The 27,263-nt window shown below is 38.3% G+C and overlaps 1 protein-coding gene across 7 annotated transcripts in view; it reads left to right on the forward strand.

Moving 5' to 3' along the window:
* The window catches only part of LOC105476947 (rotatin), a 215,439-nt gene extending 193,904 nt beyond the window's left edge, over positions 1 to 21,535 (forward strand). For 6 of the 7 annotated variants that reach the window (XR_011616799.1, XR_011616798.1, XR_011616802.1 and 3 more), the window contains 2 exons: positions 237 to 20,257; positions 21,447 to 21,535. Coding sequence is in view for 1 of the 7 variants with exons in the window: in XM_071085193.1 (XP_070941294.1) it covers positions 237 to 322 (86 nt within the window). In the remaining 6 variants the exon portion in view is untranslated. Of the gene's footprint in view, positions 1 to 236 lie in introns of all 7 variants that reach the window. The other variant, XM_071085193.1, reaches the window with a different exon arrangement.
* The last annotated feature ends 5,728 nt before the right edge of the window (positions 21,536 to 27,263 follow it).

Consider the following 27,263-nt stretch of genomic DNA (forward strand, 5'->3'; position numbering starts at 1 on the left):
GGGGGTACTTTTTAAAAAATACTCTGGGTAAGCTATTAATATAAAAAATGTATTAATTTTGTAACTTGTTTATTTTTTTTAAATGCAAAATATTCTGGAATACTATTACATCAAGAACTTAAATAGAGCTTTAAATTATATATAAATCCTGTTCATATATATTTATGTGTGTGCCTGTAAGTATAGTACCAACCTTCATAAACTAGTATTTCTGTACTCTTATTTTTCTATTTCAGCTTTTCCAGACTCAGAAGCAAACCCTCTGAATGCCTATTATTTGAAATGTCTTGAAAACCTTGTGCAGCTCCTTAACTCTTCCTGATTGCCATGAGATGCTACACCTTGAAGCTGATAGCCATCAACAGAGGAGCTCAAGTTGAAGCCAGCTGTGTGTAGCAGCTGTTACCTGAAGACATGCTACCTCTCTACAAAGTGTTGATCCCCTTCTTTCCCATGAGAGAGAGAACTGGTGATACTCCATCACCGTCCGGTCATGGCAGCTCTCCAGAAGTAATAGCAGCTGACAACTATCTGTGCCTTTTCCTTTCTGTTGAAAAGGCATATAAAGTTCTGGGAACATAAACATTTTTACCCTTTTCTATGCCATTTATTTTGTAAAAATCCTATTTAACAGTTATTTAATAAAATAATATTTTTAGAAACTAAAAATTGACTAATAATTGCTGCTTACAGACTTTTATCAGTCTCATGAATATTAATTTTAAGAGTTGAAAGAAGACATTGTGTCCTGGTTTTTTCTCTCTTTTTTTAAAATTTTAACTGATGTAAAATTTGGCTCTGTCAGTACAAATCCTTATTTTCAAAACTTTCTGTTATCCAGAGCATCCACACTGGAAAAGGGCTATGTAGAAGTTAAGTGTGCATTATTTGTAAAGGGCTGTGTGGAAGTGAGTGTACCTGATTTGTAAGTAGCTTTCTTAGGCAAGTTTTAGTGATGTTACCTTCTTTCTATATGACTCTTAAATCATTACATTTATAATCTTCACCTTTGGCTTCTGCAAGGCTGTATAATAAAGACGAACAAAATAGAGTTGAGGCTATATAAGCCTGGGTTCAAATTTAGCTCAACCCAAAACATCATGAAGAATAGAGTAAGACTGAAAAATGCAGAAGACGGCCAGGCGTGGTGGCTCACTCTTAAAATTTCAACTTTTTGGGAGACCGAGGTGGGTGGATCACTTGAGGCCAGGAGTTTGAGACCAGCCTGGGCAACGTGGCAAAATCCCATCTCTCCTAAAAATACAAAAATTAGCCATTCCTGGTCTTGAGCGTCTATAATCCCAGCTACTCCAGTGGCTGAGGCATGAGAATCTCTTGAACCTGGGAGGCAGGGAGGTTGCAGTGAGCTGAGATCATGCCACTGCATTCTAGCCTGGGTGACAAAGCAAGACTCTGTCTCAAAAAAAAAAAAAAAAAAAAAAAAAGCAGGAGGAACAAGCTCTGTAAAGTACTCTATTACATAATCTTACTTAACCTGTAGTTTTGAATTCAGCACTTAAACCAAAATCAAGTACTAATCACTTTCAGCAACTTCCCTAACACTTTTGAAAGTGAGAAAATTGTGTCTAAGAGAAATAAAAGGTGAAATATTTATATATATATATGTTTGCATATACATATATGTCATATACATGTATATTCATTTAGGATAATGTTTTCAGAAAAACTAAAAATCATATTTTAAGTGCTGTTAAATTGCTATCAGCAATAAAATAAGCAATGATGTTATTTAAGCTGGAAGTATGAGGACAAAATTTATGTTAAATGCAGAAATAATAGAGTTAAGTTTGTAATGTCTGAGAATTATTGATTCGAGATCTGAAAACTAAGACTAGGAAGCTCAGAAGTTTCTGGGCCGCCCAGGTTAATGTGTAGTGGAAAACTCGCCAATTCTGAGAGCAGGCGTCTTGGGAATGATGTTTCCCTTTTCTCCCGGTGTCTTATATTCCTTGCCTTTTTTCTGGAATTCTCTAATCAGCCCTCACTGATAAATAAATGAATTTCTAACTTCCTTCATAACTCCTTTATAACTCCTCCTTCTATGTCCCAGGTACTGTTCTCGGAACTTTTATCATTTAATCTATCTTTTTCTAAAATACTACTAATGTCTTTTGTGTTCCAGGTGAATAAGCGGAGGCACAGAGCGGTAAGTAATGTGCTCATTGACTGTGGTTGGTTATCAGTGAAGTGGAGGTTGGAACCCAGAATAACTAAGAGTAAGTTTGGCTTTTCTTTATAAAGCATTTATTCTGCCCCTCTACCACCCCCTCCCCCACTGAAATATCTCCTTTTGTATTTGAATCTTATAGGTAAACACCATTTTTCAACAAAAATTTGTTCGGGGAAATGATAACTATGGTTCATTGATTGACTGATTCACGTATCAGAGTAGGCACTACCTCATCTTCTTGGAACCAGGAAGGGTTGTTGTAACTGATCATTTTCCCTAGCAGTTCACAGTAGTGCCAGAGGGAGATCTGTAGCCTAGTAGTCAAAACCACCCAGAGATGTTACCTGCCAAAGCCCAGGGGGGACTGCAGACCTTGGAGAAAGGAGAGGGCCCAGGGCTTTAGGGGAACTTGCATTTGCCTCTCTTGGTGTCCAGGAATGTGAAGCTCAGGTACACGCTGTGGTCCAGAGCCTGGGGGTCAGTCCTTGCAACTGGGTCTCCTGGGATTATGACCCATCAGCCAGTGGGGACCTTTCAGCAGGAGCCTTGAGGTGACTGGCCCACTGCTGTAGCAGCTGCCCTGCCTCTCCCTTGGGGACCAGCATCAGAATCCTCAAGTGTATGCACTGAAATGCAGATTCCTGGGCTCAATGAGGCAGGCCTGTGTCTATGAGAATTTTTAGCAAGCTCTCCAGGTTCTGCTCACCACAGTTTGAGAACCACTGATTAATCCCCATGATTACAGAAAAGTGCCTAGAACACAAAAATTATTTCATATAACTTAACTGCTGCCTGATGAAATCAGGTCTTGAATCTGGGTCTCTTGAATGCGAACCAAATGTTTTTTCTTTCACACATGCCCAAGGTTAAGCAAGGATCCAGAAAATAGGTGCAGGGGACTAGTTCGTACCTCATGGTGTCCAATTTCTCCATATCCTAGCATTTTTGTTGGACTGAGTTACTGTGTGTGCTATGGAAGCAGAAAAAGGTAGTGCCACATCACACTTGAAGTGCAGACATTGATGCTGAGGCTTCTGGACTGAAGAGCAGTTTGAGGGAGGAGGCAGCCATTAGTTTTAAAAACAGGAAGCTAGTAGGAAAGTAGTGTTAGCAGACCTGGCTAGACCCTTTTTCCACTCTTCCTAAAAACATTCAGAAATGAATAGTTGAATGTACCTTTTTTTTTTTTTTTTTTTTTTGGTGTTCTATAAAGAATGGAGAAAAAAAAAATAGAATTTTGCCTATTTAACTGCACATCACCAGTTTTCCTTTGTAGTGTTAAATAGACTCATCATCCGTGGTCATTTTGCATCATCAGCCTTTGGGGCTGCACCTTGTGTATTCCCCATTTCTTGAGGTTGCCAGAGCCCCAAGTCTGCTTCTTGACCCATGATGTTCCTTGGATTTGGCAGAGTGATGGGTAAGAGTAATGACTGGCATCCCCGCTTCTGCATTAAGATCTTCTTGCAGTTATCTCAGGGAAGGAGAGAGCCTAATAGAGCGGTTGAGAGTAGAGGGCTCTTGAGTCCTGTGGACCAGGAATCAACCCTGGCCTCACCGGTGCAATTGTTGGAACCCTGGAACAGGCTCAAGGCTAACGGGACGAGGACACCTACCTTGTGCAGTTGGTGAGAGGACTGAGTGCTTAGCCTGGTTCATACTTATCCTTTAGATGTTATCAGTGATTTCTTATTCTTACAGAATTCTCAAAAACATCTATTTCAGCAAAAACTTTAAATCTTTTGTGTCCTTGCAAACTTTCCCCCCATCTGGTAGGGGATGTGCCGGGAAGTGAGTTGGGCTGTGAAAACTAAGGTTCCAGGTTCCAGCATCCCAAAAGGATTGTTGGTTCCTGGTGGAGTACACGTCCACAGTCCTGGGGTGACTGATTGCCCAGACACTTGGCAAGGCGCCATTGAGAACCCGAGTCTCACAAAGCACTGCGTACGGGCATTATATACACCTGGGGTGGGCACATTTTCTTCTGCTTGTCATGTTGTCTTGATTGAGTGTCAGTTGGTAAAATATTGCTCTTTTTCCATCTGACTTGTATAAATGGAAGATTCAAAAAATTATAACCTTAGTAACCAAAACAAAACCTTAGCTTAAAAGAAATCCTTCAATTTGGGAGTAGCCATTTTTTTTCTTCCCATTGATCATTGTTGTCCAAAGACTAGGGGGCATGGATGATAAAATGCTATTGTTTTGGTGAATTAGGAAACTTAGTTTTGGGGAACATAGAGTTTATTCTTCCTAACTTAAAATTTCTCATAGGAAATTCATTATACAACTCAAGTTTCCTTATACAGCTCAAGTCCCGCACCTGGGTCTGTGTGGGACTTTGCTGGGCCTCAAGCCTCAGATGTACGAAAGACTATGCCAAGACCCCGGGATTCTGAGACTTGGCAGCAACACAGAAGGAGCTCAGTGTGATCCTACTTTAAATGTTTCTGACAATGTTCATTTTTGTATTTTGTTTGCTCCTTCCACATTGGAGGAATCTGCTTCAGAAAATAATAAATCTTTAGACCCATGTTTTACAAAATACCCATATGGTAACATTTGATCAATTTCTTTTTAACTAATTTTGCATGAAAGCTAAAAAAAAAAAAAAAAAAAGTGTTTTAGTACAGACTCCAAGGTAATGTTCTTTGACACATTTCTACTTTTCAGTGGCATCCTTACCTCACTTTGGCCTCTGCCTATGCTTGTGCCTTCGGAGTATCTGCACCCATTTGGGTTCTTCTGGGCAGCGATACTTGGTAGTCTGGTAGCAGATTGCTTGCAGTTCCGTGTAAATTCTGAAAACATTATTTCTTCAAACAGTTTATTGGAGCATTCTTTCTTTGGCTTACCATGGAAGTAAACAGATTATAAAATGGGAACTTACTGTTTTTAATTGTTTTCTGGTCATACTCATAAAGATTGGATTGCAGAGAATCCGTTTATGGGTATAATACCTGGTTTAAAGTTATATTCTGTATCTGCTAGGAATAGCCACAATTTCATTGAGTAGAAACTCCAAAATAATAATGGCTTCAGTAAGAGAGGAGTTTCTTCTTCTTTTTACTGTTTTTGTTGTTGTCCCAGGAAACGCACACATGGGCAGTCTTAGCTAACAGTGTCCTCAGGGACTCAAGTGCCTGCTTTTGTGCTCTGCCTTTGCACATTTCCTTTAGGAAGTTACCTCATGGACATCAGGAAGGAGAAAGGCTGGAAAAGGACTTCCTCAGCTGTGTTTCCCTTCAAGGAGCCTTCCCAAAAGACAGGTCCAATAATTAGAGCTCACATCTCAGACAGAAAAGCACATGGTCACTCAAAGCTTCAAGAGAGGCCAAGAATTATAGTTCCTTATTTGGGTGCATTGCCAGATCCAGTAGCACAGGTCTCTGCTAATAGAGAAGGGGAGGAGGTGTTTGGTTCGGCAACCACCAGTGTCCACCAATGTTCTTGATTTGAGAGAAAACTGATATAATTGGGGAGGGGGGGAAGTATTATCTTCCCAAGTAAATAGGATTAGATGCTTATTGAATTTATTCAGCCTGCATTTAAACTTTGTGATTAGTTCCAGCTGCATTCAGAGCTAAAAATATTAGTGTCAGAGAAAGAAGTCAGATGCCTTTCCAGTGGAAAGCCAAATGCCCTCTGTGGAGTTTATGCCTATGAAATGCAGCCATCAGCTGTCAGGATCCACCTTCTCCTCAGGGAGAAATGAGGCTGGGAAGATAGAATGGGTGGTGTGAACAGATTGCTAGCATTTTCACAGACAGAATTTAAACCTGGCTAATTGAAAAATAAAATTAATGTTAATATTTTAAATATGTACCTTTAACACTTTAGGTATGTAAATATATACATATATGTATCTAAATATATATATTATATATGTATCTAAATATATATATTTTATGTATGTAAATATATATTCCACAAACTTTTGATTAAGGGCTGAGGCCTTTTTTGAGAATAGTTCCCTTATTGGTGTTAATACTGTTATTTTTTAAAAATCATAAATCACACCTAATGCATTTGGACAATTTCCAGTTTCAGTTTCTGAAAGTGGAGCAAATACTAAGGCACATATTTAAAGCAACCCAAACTAATGTCTTCCAGATCTTTTTTTTTCCTCTAAGGATTCTTCCAGATTTCTACCATGTTTTACTTTATTTTGTAGTTGACTTACCACACCAGATTCAATAGCAATTTTTAAGTGACTCCTTGTTACCAATTCTTTGCAAATCATTCAACTTAGTTCTTTCAGTAACAATTATTTTTCTGATCACTTCTGTCATTAAAATTTCACCAAATTCTATAATTCCAGTAACAAATCTTAAGTGATGTAAATGGGTTGGGAGCAAGCACAGCCAAATCTCCGTAAGCATGAAACTCACCTAGGGGAAGCCAGAGAGAGTGGCACTAATGCCCACCCCTTTTGTCCCTCCCCTGCTCATGTGCTCTGGCATCAGCCAGGATGTTTTATTGGGAGAATGGAGAGAATTCTTTAATCTGAGCAAATCTGTTCTGTGGTGGCCAAGTGAGAGAGGCTATGCCATTCTATGACCTTTTGAGATTTCTTCAAACCTTGAACTTCCTTTTGTTTGTTTTTGTGGTTACTCCTTTGCCTGGCTCCCTATTATTAGAACAAAGATTTCCCAAGGATATGTGTACTTGCCTGGAAGTTATTTTCAACTCACCTTGTACCCTAATGCCCTCTTCAGATTCTCTGGCTTGCTCATCCTATGCCTGTTCTTCTCATACCTCTTCAATTCTTCAACTTTCCTCGCCCAGAGTGTGCCTCCACCCACTTTCACATTTACATTTCTGCCTGTTGTAAAAGGCCGAAACGTCACCTCTCCTATGAAGCTGTGTCAGATTCCTCACCTAGGAAGAAATGGTTTACTCTGAGTTTCCACAACTCTTTTAGATTTTAGTTTTGTTGTTGTTTTAAATCTTCATGTCCCGTAGCCCTTTTGCCCTCATACTATGTTGATTCTCATACATAGTTCCCATTATCTCCATAAAAACATGACGTTTGATTGAGTTTGTAACTCCCTGCCTCTCAGGACGCCTTGCACAAAGCAGGTGCTCAATATATATCGAATGAATGAATATGACTTTATTAGACAAAGCCACAGAATTTCACAGTGTAAGTTAGGTTCAGAACTTACTGACTTTTTCAAAATTTGCAGAACCGTGTTTCTTTTATGGAATAGATTTCTGTTGAATAGATTACTGAAAAAAGTACAGCTTAAAACACTTAAAATTCTTAAACTATCTTTTAGTTCAATGAAGAAGGAGAAAAAACAATATTTTTGCTAGGATTTGAAAACACTAGCACCCACATGAAACAGATGCCAATCTAAACTTTAAGGATTTTTTTTTTTTTAACTAGGAATCTTACTTGGTACATCCTTTTGGGGAATAGACTGTAGGCATCAGCTTTTTGAAAACAACAGTAAATTCTGAAAAATGTGTAAGCTGCAATGCCAGCAGTGTGGGAAAACAGAATCAGGCAATTTGCATTACCCATGCTGTGTGAAAGGTACAAATCAACAGATCACCTGTCAGCTTCCTTCCAGGCCCTGCTTCTTAGTGTGCAGCAGCAGGCACTGTAAGAACCTGACTTTGACTAAAATAAACATTGACAGTATTTTCTTTGCATGGAAAGAGAGGAGGGGGCAGCGGTAAAGGCTGAAAGGGAACGTAGTAACTCGCCTTAATGAAAACTGGTGAAAATGCATATTCTCTTGGTACCATTCACAATAGGGAATAACATCTCATTGTATCACTTTAAATCTTTCTTAGCAGCAGCTGCTATGTGGAAGAATGAGGATACTGCATCTCTCATTTGGTGATTCTGAGTTTTGACCCAAATTAAGAAGTTCTAAATACAAAGTATGATTCACAATTGGTAGATCCAACATGTATAGCATGAGCTAGGGATGATTTAAAGCCTTCAAATGGTTAGGGAAATAGGGCTAGTGCTGACCAAGATGCTGACCTATTAGGACTGCTGATCTTTCTCCCAAAATTTCCTTTAGGATGGAGACAGAATTGTAAGAAACCGACTGAGTCATGCGGGAACCGTTGGAATGGCTGTGTTGGGGGTGGGGGATTTATCTTTCTTCAGGGGCCGTGGACAGCCCAGCAAGACCATGAGAGGGAAGACAGGTGTGAGGGGGGTAGTCGGTAGTGGGGGCTGTTCTTCTCCCATCCATTGCCTTGGGGAAAACAGTGCCTGCCTCTGGCAGTTTGGATTTCTGGTCCAAGTATGCTCATGAGCAAACTCTGGGCAGCAACACAGAACCTCTGTGCTTATGAGGAGCCAGGAACAAGCGTGGGTCTCTCTGATCTCATTAGGCTCTTCTGTTCCCTGCCACTTGAGACCCCCACAGACCTAGGCACCACAGTCTCAATTCCTAATGCTTCTCATTGGAGGAGCAAAGGGTGAGGCCCTGACAGCAAAGGTGTTTTGGGAGTGGGGAGTGACTGATTGAAGCGTAGAACTAGTTATCCTTTATAGGCTTATGCACCCCTTGATCTGTCTTGGACTCATACAAACTAAGAGCTGGCCTTCCATTGTATCTGCCTGATACTCCAGAGGAAAATGAACTTATCGGGCAAAATAACAGGACATTTGAGGAAACAACAGGTTTTCAAAAAGAAGCAGAAGCATTAAAACAGATGAACCAAGAATTTAAAATCAGTCAAAGTCATTGAAAGAAATGAGGAAAGAAATTAAAAATATAAACCCCAAACAAGAAAACATGGAGAAGAGCAGAAAATATGTGCAACAAATATAAAAGTTGAAAGACTACAATAGGTAGAACTAATAATAGATACAATTGAGTTATGAATTAATGAATTAGAAAACAAGATTGAGGAATCTCCGAGAATTAGATGTATACTAAATAGAAAGGATACTGTAATAGTCCTAAGCCCTAGATTTGGGAAACAACCCAAATGCCTATCAAAAGAATGGATAAATTGTAATGTATTTAAGCAACGAAATACTGTTCAACAATGAAAAATAAAATACTGAGAAATATAACATTATTTGATCAGAAACTGATCAAAAGAGGCTTGACATTAATAAAAGTTTATACATACTTCATTTATATGAAGTTCAATAACAGGCAAAACTAATCTCTGGTGACAGAAGTCATGATAATGGTAACTTAGAGGTGGAGTATTGACCCAAAGGTACAAAGCAACCATATGTCTTCTATACCTCGATTTATAATGCTCTATGCCTTGATTCAGGTTATGGTTACACAGGTGTATGCATATGTAAAATGTCTTTAAAACTGTGCATGTTATATGTACATTATAGTTCAGTAAGGTACTGAAAGAAAATTAACTAGATAATATCAACATGATGGACATTGGAAAGGGAAGAACAAAAGATGTAAGAAAATGCTACGTTGTTATTGAGGTGGGTTTTTATTTTTTAAGAAAAGATGAGAAAACGGACAGATTAAAAGAATAAATATGACGGAAGCGTAAAACCATATCAGTAAAAGTAAATGGACTAAACTTATAAATGAAAGATAAACTTGATTTTATGAGTTTAGTCCATTTACTAAACTTATTTGAAAGACTGAGTTTTAAAATCTAAATATATATTATTTAGATTATTTACAAGGGTGAAATGAAAGAGTGAAAACAAGTAACCAAAATAAAATTGGTAAGTTACTGTCAACTGATACTAACATGAATAAAATTAACTTCAAGATTTTTTTGAAATGGAGATGAGAAAGATCACTATAATAATAAACGATTCAATTCACCAAGAAGATGTAACAATTTTAAACATGCATGCATCTCATAAAATAACCTCAAAGCATATGAAGCAAAAAGTGGTAGAAATACAAGGATGCTTTGATAAACCTGCCATCACAGGGACTAGCTTTCTGCACATGCTCATAGGTTAAGCAGGTAAAAACTCAAAAAGGTTATAGAAAATCTAATACAATTGATAACCTTGATCTAATGGGTATATACAGAGTTCTGCAACCAAGATTTAGAGAAAACACATTTTTCCTTGTTTCATATGAAGAATTTACAATTATCAAGTATTAGGCAACAGAGTCTCAATACATTTCAAAGAATAGGTCCATATAGGTGAAGAAGTCTTACCACTATGTGAGTAAGTTAACAATAAGATAGTATCTTCACATATTTGGAAATTAAAAGACACACTTCTAAATAACCCAAAAGTTAAAGCAGAAACCACAATGGAAATTTACTGCATGATAATGAAAACACCACACTTAAAGACCTGTGGGATGCAGTAAAAGTGAAAATGTTCTCCCTTTTTAAAATCTTCATGGGAAATTTTTAGCTTTAAATCTATATAAAAAAAGAAAGCCTCAATGAACTACATTATGTCTATTTTAAGAAGCTTGAAAAATAATGAAAGATTAAACCTAAATTAAGTTAAAGCGAGATAATGAAAAAAACAAGAGCTGAAGTCAATGAAATAGAACTAAAGGCATAATATAGGAAATCAACAAAGCAAACAAAAAAAGGATCAGTTATTTGGAAAAAAAGAGCAGTAAGTAGTCAGATTTCTGCCAAAAATGATCAACTGAAAAAGCAAAAAGATACAAATAATACAATGAAGGTAAATGTGGACATACATACATATAGAGATTAAAGAGATACTACTAGGATATTACCAACAATTCTATACTAGAATATTTGCAAGCATAAATGGATGAGTTCTTGGGAAAATATAATTTGCTACATATGGCCTCAAAAATAATAAACTTCAGTAGTCATATAGCTATTAAAGAAATCAAAGTCATGATTATAATCTTCCCATTAAAAACAAGACAGATTGTTTTTTGACATGGTTAGGCTTTGTGTGAATAGAGAGGGACACTTAGATTTAGTTTTCCAAAGATGGCCAGGACAGTATTTCCTATCCACTTACTTTTCTTAAAAAGTGACTTTGATACTTCCCCACTCCAGAGGAGGGGTCTGTAATTCTATGGCAAAGGTGATACGATATAATTTCCAAGGTTAGATGATAAAAGATGATGAGGCTTCCCACTGGTTCCCTTGGAACCAAGCCACCGTGTTGGGAGAAAGCCATGCAGCCACACGAGGAGGTCATGAGTTCTGCATGACAGTCATGGCTGAGTTTCAACCCCAGTTGTGAGTGAATGAGCAGATGACTTCAGCTCCCAGTCATTGAGTCACCCCAGCCTTCGTCTTCCCAGCTGAGGTCCCAGATGTCATGGTAAATGGAAAACCATTGCTGCTGGGCTTTTGCTCAATCATGGCCCACAAAATCATTGAGCATCATAAAATGATTGCTCTTTTACATCATTAAATGTCAGTTCTTCCCAAATTGGTTGATAGATTTAAAACAATTCTAGTCAAAATGTCAACAGTATATTACTATAGAGTTTTATGCAATTATTCTGAACATTATATGAAAGAATAAATATCTGAGAATAGCCCAGACATTGTAGAAAGGAATTTTGAAGAGCAGCGGTTTTAGAACTTAATATTAAATTATGGTAATTAAAACAGTCTGATATTGGGGCGGGGATAAGAAAAACATATATGGAAATTTAATATATGACTAAAATGGTATGCAATCAGTAGAGAAAGGAGAGACTACTTAATAGGGTAAGAAAAAATGCTATTCATATGAGAAAAGATGAAATTGGATTCCTTCTTTACAACATATGCAAAAATCAGTTCAAAACGATTAAGGCCATATATGTCAAAAACAAAATATTAACACTCTTATTAGAAAAACAAGTTTAGACCATGGGCTAGGAAAGATTTTTTCAACTAGATTTAAAAAAATGCATTGACTATAATAGACAAGATTGACAAACTTCAATATATAAAAATTAGGAACGTTGTTAATTGGAAAGCACCATAAAGAAATTTTAAAAAGTAAGTTATAAATTGGATGAAAATATCTGCAATATGTGTTACTGACAATGAATTAGTATCAACAATCTATAAAGAACTTCTACAAATCAATAAGTGGAACATAACCCAATGGGAAAAAATAAGAATCATGAGCAGGTATTTTCAAGAAAAGGAAACTCATAGACCAATAAGCACATAAAAAGGTCTTCAATGTAATTTTCATTTAGGGAAATAAGAATGAAGACCATAGTGAGTTGCCTTTACACTCAAATGATGACAAAAAGTAAAAGACTGATGGTAATAGATGTTGGAGAGTATATAAATTCATGGGAGTTTTTATGCATTCCTGGTGGAAATGGAAGTAGTTGCAACCACTTTGCAAAACAATTTGACGTTACTTTCTGGAGTTCAACATTAAGATGCACTATGATGTAGTAGTTTTAGTGCTTGGTATGCATCCCCAAAATATTCAGGAGAATATGAGCATCAAGAGGCATGTAAAAAAGTGTTAATAACAGTATTCTTTACAGTGATGACCACCTGGAAGCATCCCAAAAGCCCATCAATCGGATAGTTAATGAATAAGCAGTTTACGTGATTCAGTTTACTCAATGGAACACTATGCAGCAGTCAAAATGAATGAACAATAACAATATCCAACAGTATGAATGGATTGTAGTAGTAGAATCTTTTATTGTGGTAAAAAAAATCATACCATAAGAACTTCCCTTTCAAATAATTAATTGTGCAGTGTGGTATTGTTAACTATAAGTATAATGTTCAATAGCAGATCTCTAGAATTTTATACCCATTGAATAGCAACTCCCCATTTCTCCCTCCCCCAGACCCTAGCATCCAGCATTCTGCTTTTTGTTTCTATGTATTTAACTACTGTAGATACCTCATAAAAGTGTAATCATTCAGTATTTGTCCTTCTATAACTGGTTTATTTAAATTAGCATGATATCCTCAAGGTTCATTCATGTTGTTATATATAGTAGAATTTCCTTCCTTTTTGAAGCCAAATAATACTCCATTATGGTCACCCAGCCTGGAGTACAGTAGTGTGATCTCAGCTCACTGCAACCTTGGCCTCCTGGGCTCAGGCAATCCTCCCACCTCAGCCTCCCAAGTAGCTGTGCCACTATGCCTGGCTAATTTTTGTATTTTTTGTGGAGACAGAGCTTCATCCTGTTGCCCAGGCTGGTCTCAAACTCCTAAGCTCAAGCAATCTGCCTGCCTCTACCTCCCAAAGTGCTGGGATTACAGGCATGAGCTACCACATCCGGCCCACATTTTCTTTATCCATTCATTTGTAGATGGACATGTAGATTATTTCCACATCTTAGGTATTTTAAATAATGTTGCACTGAACATAAGAGTGCAAACATCTTGGAGATCCTAATTTCAATTCTTCTGGATAAATACCAGAAGCAGGATTTCTAGATCATATGATCATTCTATTTTAGTATTTTTTTGAGAAATCTGTGTACTGTTTTCTTTAGTAACTGCATCATTATATATTGCCTCTAACAGTGCACGAGAGTTCCAATTTTTCCACACTTTCACCAGCACTGTTTTTTTTTTTATAATGGCCATCCTAATGGAAAGGTAATATGGTTTTGATTAGCATTTTCCTGATGATTGATGCTGTTTGATCACCTACTTCTGTTGGCCATTTGTATGTCTTCTTTGAAGAAATGTCTGTTCTAGTTTTTTGTCCATTTTTTAATTGTTTTTTTGATTCTTTGCTATTACATTGTAGGAATTCGTTCTATATTTTAATTATTAACTCCTTAACAGATACATGGTTTGCAAATATTTTCTTGCATTCTGTAGGTTACCTTTTCACTGTTAGTTGTTTTCCTTGCCATTCAGAAGCTTATCAGCTTGATGTAATTCCACTTATTATCATTATTTCTTTGCTGTTGTTGCTTTGCTTTTGTTGTCATAGCTGATAAATCATTACCCAGAGCAGTGTCATGGAATGTTTCCCTTACGATTTTTTTTCTAGAAGCATTACATTTTCATATCTTACCTTTAAGTATTTATTTATTTCAGTTTCATTCTTTTACGTATGGATATCCAGTGTTTCAGCACCATTTGTTGAAAGGACTAACCTTTCCCCTTGGCGTATTCTTGGCACCATTTTGAATATTGGTTGACCAGATATGCATGAGTTTATTTCTAGTCTCTTTATTCTGCTCCATTGATCTATATGTCTGTTTTTATGGTACTACCATGCTTTTTGGATTTCTGTAGCATTATAATACATCTATTTTGAAACCAGCAAGTTTGGTTCCTCCAGCTTTGTACTTCTTTACCAAGGTTGCTTTGAATATTCAGGACCTTTGTGGGTTCCATATGAATTTTAGGATTTTTTTTTCTGTAAAAAAAAAAAATGCCATTGGAATATTGAGGGGGATAGCATTGAATTTGTAGATTGCTGTGGATAATATGGAAATTTTCACTAATTAAGTCTTCCAATTCATGAACACAGTATATTTTCCCATTTATTTCTATCTTCTTTAATTTTTTTCATTAATGTTTTGTAGTTTTAGTGTATAAATATTTCACCTCCTTGGTTAAATTTATTTCTAAGTGTTTTATGATTTTTGATGCTATTGTAAATGGGGTTGTTTCCTTGATTTCTTCTTTAGATGGTTTATTGCTAGTGTCTAGAAACACTACTAATTTTCATGTGTTTGTTTTTTATCCTGCAACTGTATTAAATTCATTTATTATTTCTAATGTTTGTGTGTGTGTGGAGTCTTTAGGATTTTCTACATATAAGATTATGTAGTCTGCAGAGACAATTTTACTTCTTCCTTTCTAATTTGAGTGCCTTTTATTTCTTTTTCATGCCTAATTTCTCTAGTCAGTACTTCAAGTACTATGTTGAATAGAAGTACTGAGAGTGGGCATTCTTCTTGTTCCTCATATTAGAAAAAAAGCTTTCAGGCCAGGCACGGTGGCTCATGCCTGTAATTCCAGCACTTTGGGAGGCCGAAGCAGGTAGATCACCTGAGGTCAGAAGTTTGAGACCAGCCTGACCAACATGGTAAAACCCCATCTCTACTAAAAATACAAAAATTAGCCAGGCATGATGGCACATACCTGTAATCCCAGCTACTCAGGAGGCTGAGGCAGGAGAACTGCTTGAACCTAGGAGGTAGAGGTTGCAGTGAGCCAAGATTACACCATTGCACTCCAGCCTAGGCAACAGAGTGAAACTCCATCTCAAAAAATAAAAAGAAAAAAAGCTTTCAGTACTTTACTGTTGAGTATGATGTTAGCTGTGGGTTTGTCATGCATGACCTTTATTATGTAGAGGTAAGTCCCCTCTATGCCTAGGTTGAGATTGTTTTTATCAGAAATAGTGTTGAATTTATCCAATCATTTTTCTATGTCTATTGATATTTTTGTGATTTTCATTATTCATTCTATGAATCATATTAATTGATTAACTTGTGTTAAACCATCCTTGCATCCCAGGTGTAAATCCCACTTGGTTGTGGTGTATGGTCCTTTTATTACGCTGTTGAACTTGTTTTGCAAGTTTTTTTTGTTTGTTTTTTTGAGGATTTTTGCATCTATGCTCATCAGGTATATTGAACTATAGTTTTCTTTTCTTGTATATCTTTGTCTGGTTTTGTTATCAGGGTAATGCTGGCCCTAGAAAATAGGTTTGAAAATGTGTCCTCTTCTTTGACTTTGTTTTCTGGAAGCATTTATGAAAGATTGAAATTAATTATTTAAATGTTTGGTAGAATTCACTGGTGAAGTCTTCTGGTCCTGAGCTTTCTCTGTCTGGAGGTTTTTGGTTGCTCGTTCAATTTCCCTATTGCCTCTAGATATGTTCAGATTTTCTATTCCTTCATGACTCTGATTATAATGTGTCTCTGTATAGACTTCTTTGGGTCATTCTATTTGAAGACATTCGAACTCCTTGAATCTGGCTGTTTATTTCCTTCTTCAGATTTTGGAAGTTTTCAGTCATTATTTCTTTAAGTAAGCTTTCTGCCATTTTTTTCTCTTTCCTTATGAGATGCCATTGCAATGTACCATGTATATTATAGTATGTACCATTGGTCGCCCTAAGTTTTTACTTTTTACTTTTTTTTTTTTTTTTGCTCCTGTAACTGAATAATTTCAAATGACCCATTTTCAAGTGTGCTGACTCTTCCTCTACTTCTTCAAGTCTGTTGTTGAAGGCCTTTAGTGAATTTTTTGGTTCATTTATTGTATTCTTCAGCTCCAAAATTTTAGGATTTTCTTTCTTCAATTTTCTATCTCATTGTTGAAATACTTATTTTGTTCATGCATCATTTTTCTAAGCTACTTGAGTATATATATATGATGATAATTATGAATTCTTTGTCAGGTAATCACATTAATTGATTTACCTGTGTTAAACTATCCTTGCATCCCAGAGATAAATCTCACTTGTTCATGGTGTATGGTCCTTCATTTCTGTATTCACCTTCATTTCTGAGGATTCATTTTGTGCCTTTGGGCCATGATTTCCTGTTCCTTTGTGTCTCTTAACCCTTTATGTTAGGGTCTGTGTATTTGAAAAATCAGCTGCCTCTCCCAGTCTTTACAGCCTGACTTTGTATAGGTGATGACCTTCACCAGTTAGCCTTGCTAGTGATTTTGTGGTCCTCTTAAATCTTTTCTGTGGGTATGACTTCCTTGGACTTTTGTATCTAGATCATGACTAGAAGGATTTCCCAGTTTCTTTTTTCAGAAGTTCATAATCTCTTTTCCCTCTGCTCTCTGTCTGTTGTACTGCAGTCCTCTGAAGCACTAGCATACCACCCAGCTCTTTTTTTGTTGTTTATCTCAGAAACCCTCAGATATCTAAAGTTTGTCAGTCTCATCAGTGCTCTGAGCCAGGATAAACGGAAGCTAGTCCCTCAAACAGCCTTCCAAAAAGTCTGAATATTGGAAGTATGTTTCAGTCTTCTCTTTCCATCCTAAGGGAGAAGCCAGGGGCTGTGTGTTTGCATGATCTTGCCTTGCTGAGTGCTATGGTTTCAATGTATGCGGCCCTCCAAAATTCATATGTTGAAGCCTCATCACCAAGGTGATGGATTTAGAAGAGGAAGCCTTTAGGAGGTTATTAGGTTATAAGAGCTCTGCCCTCATGGATGGGATTAATGCCCATATAAAAGAGGCTTCAGAGAGTATTTGTCTCTTTTGTCCTCTTCTGCTATGTTAGGACGCAGCAACAAGACATCGTTTTTGAAGCAGAGGGAGCAGGTCCTCACCAGACACTGAATCTGCTGGCACCCAGTCTACGGCATTTTGTTATAACAGCCTAAACAAACTTAGAAATCGGTACTGAGAAGTAGGGTGTGGCTATAACAGATATCTAAAAATGTGGAGGCAATTTTGAAACTGGGTAATGAGTGGAAGGTGGAGCAGACTAGAAAAAGCCCATATTGCCATGAGGGGACCTTAGAGGGGGATTCTGGAGGGAAATCAGAAAAGGAGAGCTGTAGGAAGAGTCTCAGTCTTCTTGGAGATTAAGTGGTTGTGATCAGAATATAGGTAAAAATACGAACAGTAAAGGTGTTTATTTATTTATTTATTTATTTATTTATTTGAGACAGGGTCTCACTCTGTCACCCAGGTTGGAGTGCATTGGTGAGATCACAGCTGACTAATCTTGAATTCCTGGGCTCAAGTGATCCTCCTGCCTCAGCCTTCCAAGGAGCTGGGACTATATATGCTAATTTAAAATTAGCACTTACCTAATTTAAAAAATTTTTTGTAGAGATGAGGGCTCACCTTGTTGCCCAGGCTGGTCTGGAACTCCTGGCCTCAAGCAATTCTTCCGCCTTGGCCTCTGAAAGTGCTGAGATTACAAGCACGAGCCACCATACTCAGTCAGGTAAAGGTGCTTCTGATGAGGTCTTAGACAGAAATGAGGGATGTGTTAATGGAAACTGGAGGGAAGGCCATCCTTGTTACAAAGTGGCAAAGAACTTGGCTGAATTGGTTCTGTGTCCCAGTACTTTGTGAAAGTCAGAACTTAAAAGCAATGAACTAGGATATCTGACCGAAGAAATCTCTAAGCAAAGTATTGAGGGTGTGGCATGGCTTTTTTGACTGTAGTAAAATGTAAGAAGAGAGAAATGAATTAAAGATGGAATTTCTAATGTAAAAGGAAGCAGAACTTAAGAGTTGAAAAATTCTCAGCCTGGCCAACTTGTAAAGAATAAAAAGACATGTTCTGTAGAGAATTGAAGTTCTCTCCAGGGGGTGTGGCCCAGTGACTGTCAGGAGACTAGGATGGATAGAAAGGAGCCACATGCTGTTCATCAGGACAATGAAAGGATAACCCCAAAAGCATTCTGGATATCATGGCCAGAGTGCCATGACCTTGAGAGCAAAATGGTTTTAAGGGAAGAGCCTAGGTACCTTTGGGACCTCAGGGCTCACTACCCATAGTCACCTCAAGTCTCTGCTCCATGCATTCCAGCACAGAGTTCCTTAGCTCCCTGCTGTGGTCAAGTGGGCCCAGGTACAGCTTGGGCCACCACTCTGGAGGGTATAAGTGATAAACCTTGGCAATGTCCACATGGTGCTAACTCTGTAGGCACATAAGAGTATGCAAGGTGTGGAGACATGGCTTTCTAGCTCTCAAAAGTTACCTCAGAGAACCTCAGGGCCCACAAGAAGAACTGTCACAGGCATGTACAGCCACAGAGAGCCCCCTATCAGGGCAATGGCCAGCAGGGCCATGTGTTGGGGCCACCTCTGAGACCCCAGAACTGTAGCACCACCAGCAGACCACTGCAGCCTGGGAGAGCTATAGGCTTGCAACTGCAATGTGTGAGAGCTGCCATGTGGGTTGCACCTAGCAAAGCCATGGGAATGGGGCTGCTCAGGCCTGGGGGCCCAACTCTTGCCCCAGTATGTCTGGAAGGCAGAACGCTGAGTCAAATAAAATTTTCTGAAGCCTTAAGATTTAATGTTGGTTTGCCCTGTTAGGTTATGGACTTAATTTGGTAAAAGTTACCCCTTTCTTCCTTTTTATTTCTTGCTTTTGGAATGAGAATATCTATCTTACATCTGTCCCACCATTGTATTTTGGAAACATGTAACTTGTGTGGTTCCACAGTCTTACAACTTAAGAGGAATTTGCCTCAGAATAAACTGTACGTTGGCTGGGCACAGTGGCTTACACCTATAATCCCAGCTACTGGGGATGCTGAGGCAGTAGAATTGCTTGAACCCTGAGGCAGCGGTTGCAGTGAGCCGAGCTCACGCCACTGCACTCCAGCCTAGTTGACAGAGCGAGACTCCATCTCAAAAAAAATAATAATAAAATAAAATTTAAAAATAAATTGTACGTTGGGTGTCAACCATTATCTGATTTAGACAATATTTAGATGAGACTTTAGACTTTAAGTGCTAGAACAAGTTAAGACTTTGGGGGCTTTTGTGATAAAATGAATGCATTTTTTTGTCCTTTGTGAGAAGGACATGAATTTTGGGGAGCCAAAATTGGGGGTGGAATGCTATCGGTTCAATACATGTGGCCTTCCAAAATTCATGTGTTGGAACCTAATGCCCAACGTGACAGTGTTAAGAAGTGAGGCCTTTTCAGAAGTGATGAAGGCATTAGGGCTTGTTCTTATGAATGGATTGCTGCTCTTATAAAAGAGGTTGAAGGGAGTGCCTGGGGTGCATTTTGCCCTCCTGGCTTCTGCTGTGTAAGGACCCAGCAATAAGGCAGAGAGTTCTTGGAAGCAACATACAAGCCTCACCAGACACTGGATCTGCCAGTTCCTTCATCTTGGACTTCTCAGCCTCCAGAAATATGAGAAATAAGTTTCTGGGTTTATATAAATTCCGCAGTCTAAGGTACTTTGTTGGAACGATACAGATGAACAGAAACACTGAGCACAGGTGAGGGGCTCTGGTGGTGAGTGTGTGCTTGTCCAGATGGTGGCTTTGTTCTCAATAGCCTCAGGCATCTAGAACATGCCAAACCTGTCCCTCCTCCAGGACAACTGATCCAGAGCCAGTCCTCCAGGCAGCCCCGGAAAGTCCAGAACTTCGGACACTTGCTACAGCTCTGTCCCACCCCAGGAAGAACTCAGGATTTGGGGGTTCCCCCTCTCGTTCTGTGCTGGGCTGCAGAAAGTATGACTGGTGAGTGCATACTAGTGTCAACTGTGTCCTTTGTTCTCAGTGGCTCCCGACCTAGGACTGTTTCTGTCAACTCTCACATTCAGGCAAGACAGAAATGAGTCCCTTGGGAAGCCCCCCCAGAATGTCAGAACATGAGACATATGGTCAAGTCCCCTGCTTCCCTCCCCTGGAAGAAGTTATGACCTGGGGTTTCCTCCCAATCATGTGGGAGGTGCCAGAGAAAGGATTATGGAGCGTGGGTGCCACCAATTTTTCTACTGGCTTCAAGACTGCTGGTTTCATGCTTGCTCAGGGTACAGGATTCTCTCAACTAGACTCTGGAATTCTCAAAAGAAATTCATCCACGCATAGTTGTTGAATCTTGTGGGGGAGTAGGGAGGAAAGGAGGTTCCTATTCTGCCATCTCACTCCCGTCACTGTTAGAAGTAGAATATTCAATGATGAAAAATGTGTCTTAAATATTTATATACTCTTTTCATAGAGATGAAAACTAAAACAATAATAACAACAACAACAAGATTTCACCACACATACATGCACAAAAACTACATAAAAAGGCAAATCAAGGGGGTGATGGTGACGTTAGCAGGGGAAGAGCAGTGGGATGTTTTGACATGGGGAGAACACAAGAAATGTAGGTTGCACCAAGATCCTGGTTTTTGTTTAGGGTGACGGGTTCATGGTACTTATTATACTATTTTCAATAATCAATTAAGTAATTAATTAAATAAAACAGACCCTGTATGAATCGGTGATGGAAATATGTCCTCACTTAAGACTTGTGAGTAAACCGTATCTGTACACCTGAGGAATAGAGAAAAAAAAAATACAACTCAGTAAAATTGCTGTTAGAAAATAATACCAATTTATATTCCAAAGTTTCTTCTAATTGCTGCCTAATTATGCCATTCAGGGAGGTACTGAAATATGCGTATGAGAATTAGAGGTAAATTTTGGTGAGCCATTGTTATGATGGACAATAGAACTGCTATGTAGGTAGGGTGAATAGGAAGCCGGGGGGCGTACAGGTTTGTAGGAAGGACTTGCAATATTTGCCTTTCGAAAATTCCAGGCCAGTAAGACTGAATAGCATTCCAGCCTCCATCGATAGTGTGTCTGCAGAACGCCTTTTGTTTTGATCGTCTCAGCACCCTGATGTATAAAAAATTCCTTCTCTCTCCTCCCATAGTAATTCCAGTGGCTGCAGGGGTGGCCTATGACCCGAATGTGCTGACCACGTGTCCCATCCCCTTGTCTGCAGGAGCTGCTCATCTCTAGGTGAGAGTTGACGTGTGTGTACTCACAGTGGAAGTTTCTCTTTTCCTTTTAAACTGTGAACTATAAAAGTAGTCACTCGTACTTTTTATTTCATTGATTTTATAGTTTTTTTAATTTCATTGATTTTGTAGAATCCCTTCAGTTTACCTTTTCAAGCTATGTAATGGTGTAGAGATGGGTTCACATGTCACAGATTCACAGAACAAACCTTGGTAATACAAACTGATAGGGCCTGCAAGTCCCTTTAGTATGCTGCTTGATTCAAGACTGCCCAGTTCGTTATTCCAGTTACATATGAATAGCACAGGAATAAAGTATTGTTTAATGCAGAACACAGAGATAAACTGAGAAACAATTTAGTAGAATATGTACACTAAACCACCGTGACACTCAATTTATCTATAGAACAACCTGCACACGTACACCAATCGCACTTCCTGAAACAAGTGAATTATGAATCATTATTCTACAGCTGGATGAAAGGTAAAGGTCTGTCTCCTACCTACTTAGAGCTGAGGGCATAGATCAAGTCAATGCAAGTATTCAATTAAAAAGAAAATGACTACAGATCTGTTTCTATTTAATACTTGGAGAATTGTAGGTTCTAAGTACTCTGAAACAGCCACTAATTTCCTTCCCTTGGCTTATCTATTCCCTTGGATATAGATAAGACGTTTCATATATTTGAATTTACTACGTGTGTGTGTGTGTGTGTGTGTGTGTGTGTGTGTGTGTCTGTCTGTCTGTCTTGTGGAGCTTTAATATTATTCTGGCATTTTAGAATGGATAAATTTCTAGAATTTACTCTCCAGATCTTATTTAGCACACGTGGTTGGTACTCTGTCTTATAGAAGAACAATATTATTATTTCTTGTTCACTGAAGAATGATAGCTAAATTGCAGACATTTCTGACAAGATGTGATGTTTCACTTTTACTTCCATTCAGCTATGAACTAGTTCTCATTTCCGAGAACCTGAACCCACTGTAAAGTCTGTCTTCTGAACTTTCAAAGACCCCTTAGAAATTTGAGATTTATGATCTGGTGTGTGTTATATCTGGTTTAGTTTTACTGTGAATATCTTCAGTTCTTTTTCCTCTACGTGCTTTCCCCAGGAAGTCGCATGACCTCTTTTGACTTTAGGTATTACTTCTATTGGGAAGATTCCAGATTACTTCGAAGCAGTTTGTCTAATTCCTCACTGCTTTGTCCCACTATTCATCTATCTGCCTCCTCCATGACTGACTTCTCAAGCCCTTTTAGATCTCAATAGTCCCCTCCCCCAGAAGGATTTTGGTTTCCTCCACATGCCATGCAATAACTTTCAGAATTATCCAGGTGTTAATATTTTCTTTTATCCCTGAAAGTACAGTTTGCTCAAATTTACAGAGCAGCAACCACACAACCACAGTTCCTGACAAAGAGTCACAGCAGGAGGTAAAGGGACTGCAACAGATCACTCAATGAAATTTGAAGGAATTTTTGGATCTTTTTGCCCACAAATATTTTAAAAGAAGTTATGGGAATTAAGGAACAATGAAGAGATAAATGATTGAGCTGGAAAAAAGAATAAAATATACCACTAGAAGTTCATGTTTATCCCTTCTTCTGAAATGTTTCCAAATCTTAAATGGGCAACAGTTTTGCTCTCATATCTGCTGACCCTATGAAAATTATGGCATAATTGAATATGCCTGATAATGCATAGATCCTAGGATACTTTCAATAATGGTTCCTTCTTCACTTTCAACCCCACTTCCGCTTCAAAGGTCTCAGATTAATTAGACTCAGAAAATGAATTCAACCTTATCCTGTGGAAGTAAAAGGAGCCTCAGTGCCCAATTACATAATCAAATATAGGATGCTATTAATACACTTGGAGTTCTCCAAAATAAAGATAAAATCTCATCTACATAACCCACATGGAAGTGGTGTTGGCTCTTATCTTTCACCTACTGATAATACAAGAGAGAAGAGTGACATCATATCTAATACCAAATGTACTTAAATAATAAGGCCAGATCATCTAAATCCAGCTTCTCCTCAATCAATCCACCAAACAAAGATGGATGAATAAGAGAGATATTTTTACCAGACTCCAGTCCAGGGTGCCTGAGACCACTTGGCAGAGACAGCATTCATTGTGTGCCATGTGCATCATAGGGGAGCCCATGATCCTTTGTCGTCTGCAGGGAATCACACCCTTCCAGCTATGGTACATTACTACAAATCCAAGCTGAGATACTTTCAGGAGCGATCAAGAGCGTGGTGCATTGTACGAGGACACCATGGCCCGAACAAGAGGATTTTTGATGTTTGAGAAGAGAAGAGGTGGTGTTTGGCTGAAGAAATTGTTCAGGAAAGAAATGATCAGCATTTATATAGCCATAATGATGTCAACACTGATAATAAATATTTTAAAAATCACAATTAACATGTATTGGGAAGATGGGGGGAGGAGGAAGTGAATGTAGATGTGTGTAAAAGGAAACACCTCATTTATTGTGAATTATTAATCAAATATTTTGTGAACAAAGTAAAACCTTCCCCAAGAGTATAAGATGAGGGTCAAACAGGTTTAGGGGAAAATGCCTTTTTTATTTCAAAACTATCAGGAAATCAGCATTTTGCCTCGCTCTCAGCTTGCATAAATTTTTATTTGGTTTGTGAAAGAGAAATAATATACTGAAGGAAGGCAAGCAATAATGTGTAAAACAGATAATTCCAGAAGTAACAGAATGAGCATATTACTTAGAAACACGACCTAAGAAAAACAGCCAAAAGATTTGATAGTGGTTGTTTCTAAGGAGCAGCAATGCAAGGCAAAGAGGTGCGGAGTGCAGTGAGGTTCTGAAATGCCATTCTGGCTGCGTTATTCTAGGAGGTCCTAGGAACGAGTTTCAGCACAATCGTGGACAAAAAGCCTCTCAGCTCATACACATACAGAAGGCTTCACACCCCTCAGTCAAGCCCACAGGCACCACAAAGTTAGGCTTTTCGATGCTTGCAGCACACACACACACACACACACACACACACTTGGCAAAGGGTGGGGTAGCACCTGGCCTGGTTGTGAGGATTTCACTTGCATTAGGAGATAGTGGGGTGCTGCGGTGGTGAGGAGTTTGTTCTGGATCGGGTGCTGTATGAGAGGAGGTAGGGAAATAGAGTGAGGCTAAAGCTGCAGCTTGAACAGAAGCAGCTGTCACTCAGGTTATCTGGGAGAGGGGGGTGCTTGGTGATGGCTGTATCACAAGGACTTTGAATTTGTCTGTGCCCACAAAGGATTACACTGTGGTCTTGTAGTTCCCCATGCCAGATTGCAATCAGCAATTTCCCCAAGGAGCCCTGGCTTGTTTAGTAGGAGATGGCATCTACCAACTAAGTTATGGGAAGTAGGTAGGTTTGAGTATTGCTACTGGGCTATGCTACTTCTAGACCCTTTTAGTGGGCAGAGCCAGAACTAGACATACGTTTTTAAAATTCATATGTTTCCACAGATAACTTCAGTTTCAGTCCAGTAACTCAGAGTTCTTCTCCCTTCCCCATTCCATATTTGTATGTCTCTTACCCATAGTGAGAACCCTGGTTCCCTATAACACCAGAGTCAAATGTATCTACTCATTTCCTCTGTCATATGCAACTTGAACAAAATGCTTTCAGAATTACTACATGAGTACTACTAGCAGGGACAAGCAGATACAACTTTCGTTCTGTGATGGTTAATACTGAGTGTCAACTTGATTGGATTGAAGGATGCAAAGTAGCAATCCTGGGTGTGTCTGTGAGGGTGTTTCCAAAGGAGATCAACACTGGAGTCAGTGGCTGGGAAGGCAGACCCACCCTGAATCTGGTGGGCACCATCTAATCAGCTTCCAGTGAATATAAAGCAGGCAGAAAAATGTGAAAAGGCGAGACTGGTCTAGCCTCCCATCCTACATCTTTCTCCCTTGCTGTGTTATGTGGATGTACCATAGTTTATCCAACCAGTTTTCCAGGGATGGGTGTTAAATCATTCGTAATATTTTGATATTATAAATAATGCCACAATTTTTTTTTAAAAAACCCGTTTCTATGTTGTTTTGTATTTGTGGAGGTGTGTATTCAGAGCAAATTCCTGGAAGTGGAGTTGCTGGGTCAAAGCGTAAATGCACGAGTAGTTTGTTAGCTCTTTCCAAATGTTTTTATTGGGGCATTGCCGTGTCCTTCTGCCCGGGGAGTCTATGAGAGGCCTTTCTCCCAGTAGCAACTCTAGGAGATGCTATGGTGTTCTGGCCCATGTTCTCTCAGCTTACCTGAGTTCACCTGCAGCTGCAATAGACAGTTCCCCACTCAAGCACCCGAACTGCTCTTCTCATCCTGAGGGGAAGGCGGAAGCGAACTAAGCCTACATGGAAGGCCTGTTTCCATGCAAAGCGCAGAGTCTGAAAGAGAACGGTTTGAGGAACCGAGTGAAATTCTCTGTTCTGAATGTGACTGGAGTGTATAGTCTTGCAACTCATAAAAATCCATTGTGGACAAATTGTGAAGGGCATCCTATGCCATTTACAAGACGCAAACTCAAATGGGAGATTCTGCTGCTATGTGGGACGTGTGTTCTGAATCACTGGTCTGAATGGAATGCTTTGAATTATATGCGTTGTTATCTCTCTGAAACTGACTTCAGCAATTACTGTATCTGCCTAAAAATCAAGCACATCAACATACTTTTAATTCTTACTTGCATTCAGTACCCATTCTATTCAATGAACATTTACTGAAGTATCTGCATTTTCATGGATTGTGCTACCATAGTAGGTTATATAAGATTTGACTGCTGCACTTATTAATCCAGACAATAAATAATTATTCATTTTTTAATTTAAAAGTTCTTGTCTGATTTTAAAAATAATATATTTTCATATTAAATTTGTAAAATAAACATAAATTCATGAATAAATAATATAAAGATTTCTTTTAATGTGCCAACCCAGATACAGCCACCATTTATATCTTGGTATCATTTTTATTTATTTTATCCCTCATTAAAGTAGTTCTCTAGTGGTAGGAAAATGTCAGATTCTTCTTTTTAAAATTTCCCCCTTATCAAATAAAACATGCTTATTATAGAGAAAAAGGAAAACTATCACTCCTGTTCATCCACCTAAAGATAATTTAGTGTATTTCTTCCTAGTCTTTTATTTCCATGCATATATTTAAACTTTGTATTTTTAACACTTTGTTAATATTATTTTTGTAATTACAGCATATTTCATCAAGTGTATACATGATAAGCACGGAATGAATTAGTAAATAGCAGTCTTGAAATATAAACTTTAAATCCAGACAAAGTGTTAGAAACAAATCTTGTAACACATTTATGCCATTGGTTGTGCGTAGTAAATGTTGTCAACAAAATATCCCTAGCATAAGGGATGGTGTTATTAATGTAAGATATTTCTGTCAACCTGAAATAATTGAAAGAATCAGAATCTAGTTTTAAAGAGTTGATTTAAAAGAAAGCTGGGAATGACCATCTGGGAATCAAAAATTCTGGAGAAATGGAGTCAGTACTCCAGAGATAAAAATGTCTTACTTATATGGGAAGAAAAAGAAACTTAACAGGATTACAACATTTTCTAGTCAAGGTTGGTTTTCGAGTTACAACAATTTAATCAATTATAGTTCATTTTCTTTTCTGTGCAGCTTTTCATTTTCTTTCTAATTTAAAAGAGTATATTTAACATTC

The sequence above is a fragment of the Macaca nemestrina genome, chromosome 19 (genome assembly GCF_043159975.1).
Source record: "Macaca nemestrina isolate mMacNem1 chromosome 19, mMacNem.hap1, whole genome shotgun sequence".
NCBI classification, from domain to species: Eukaryota; Metazoa; Chordata; class Mammalia; order Primates; family Cercopithecidae; genus Macaca; species Macaca nemestrina.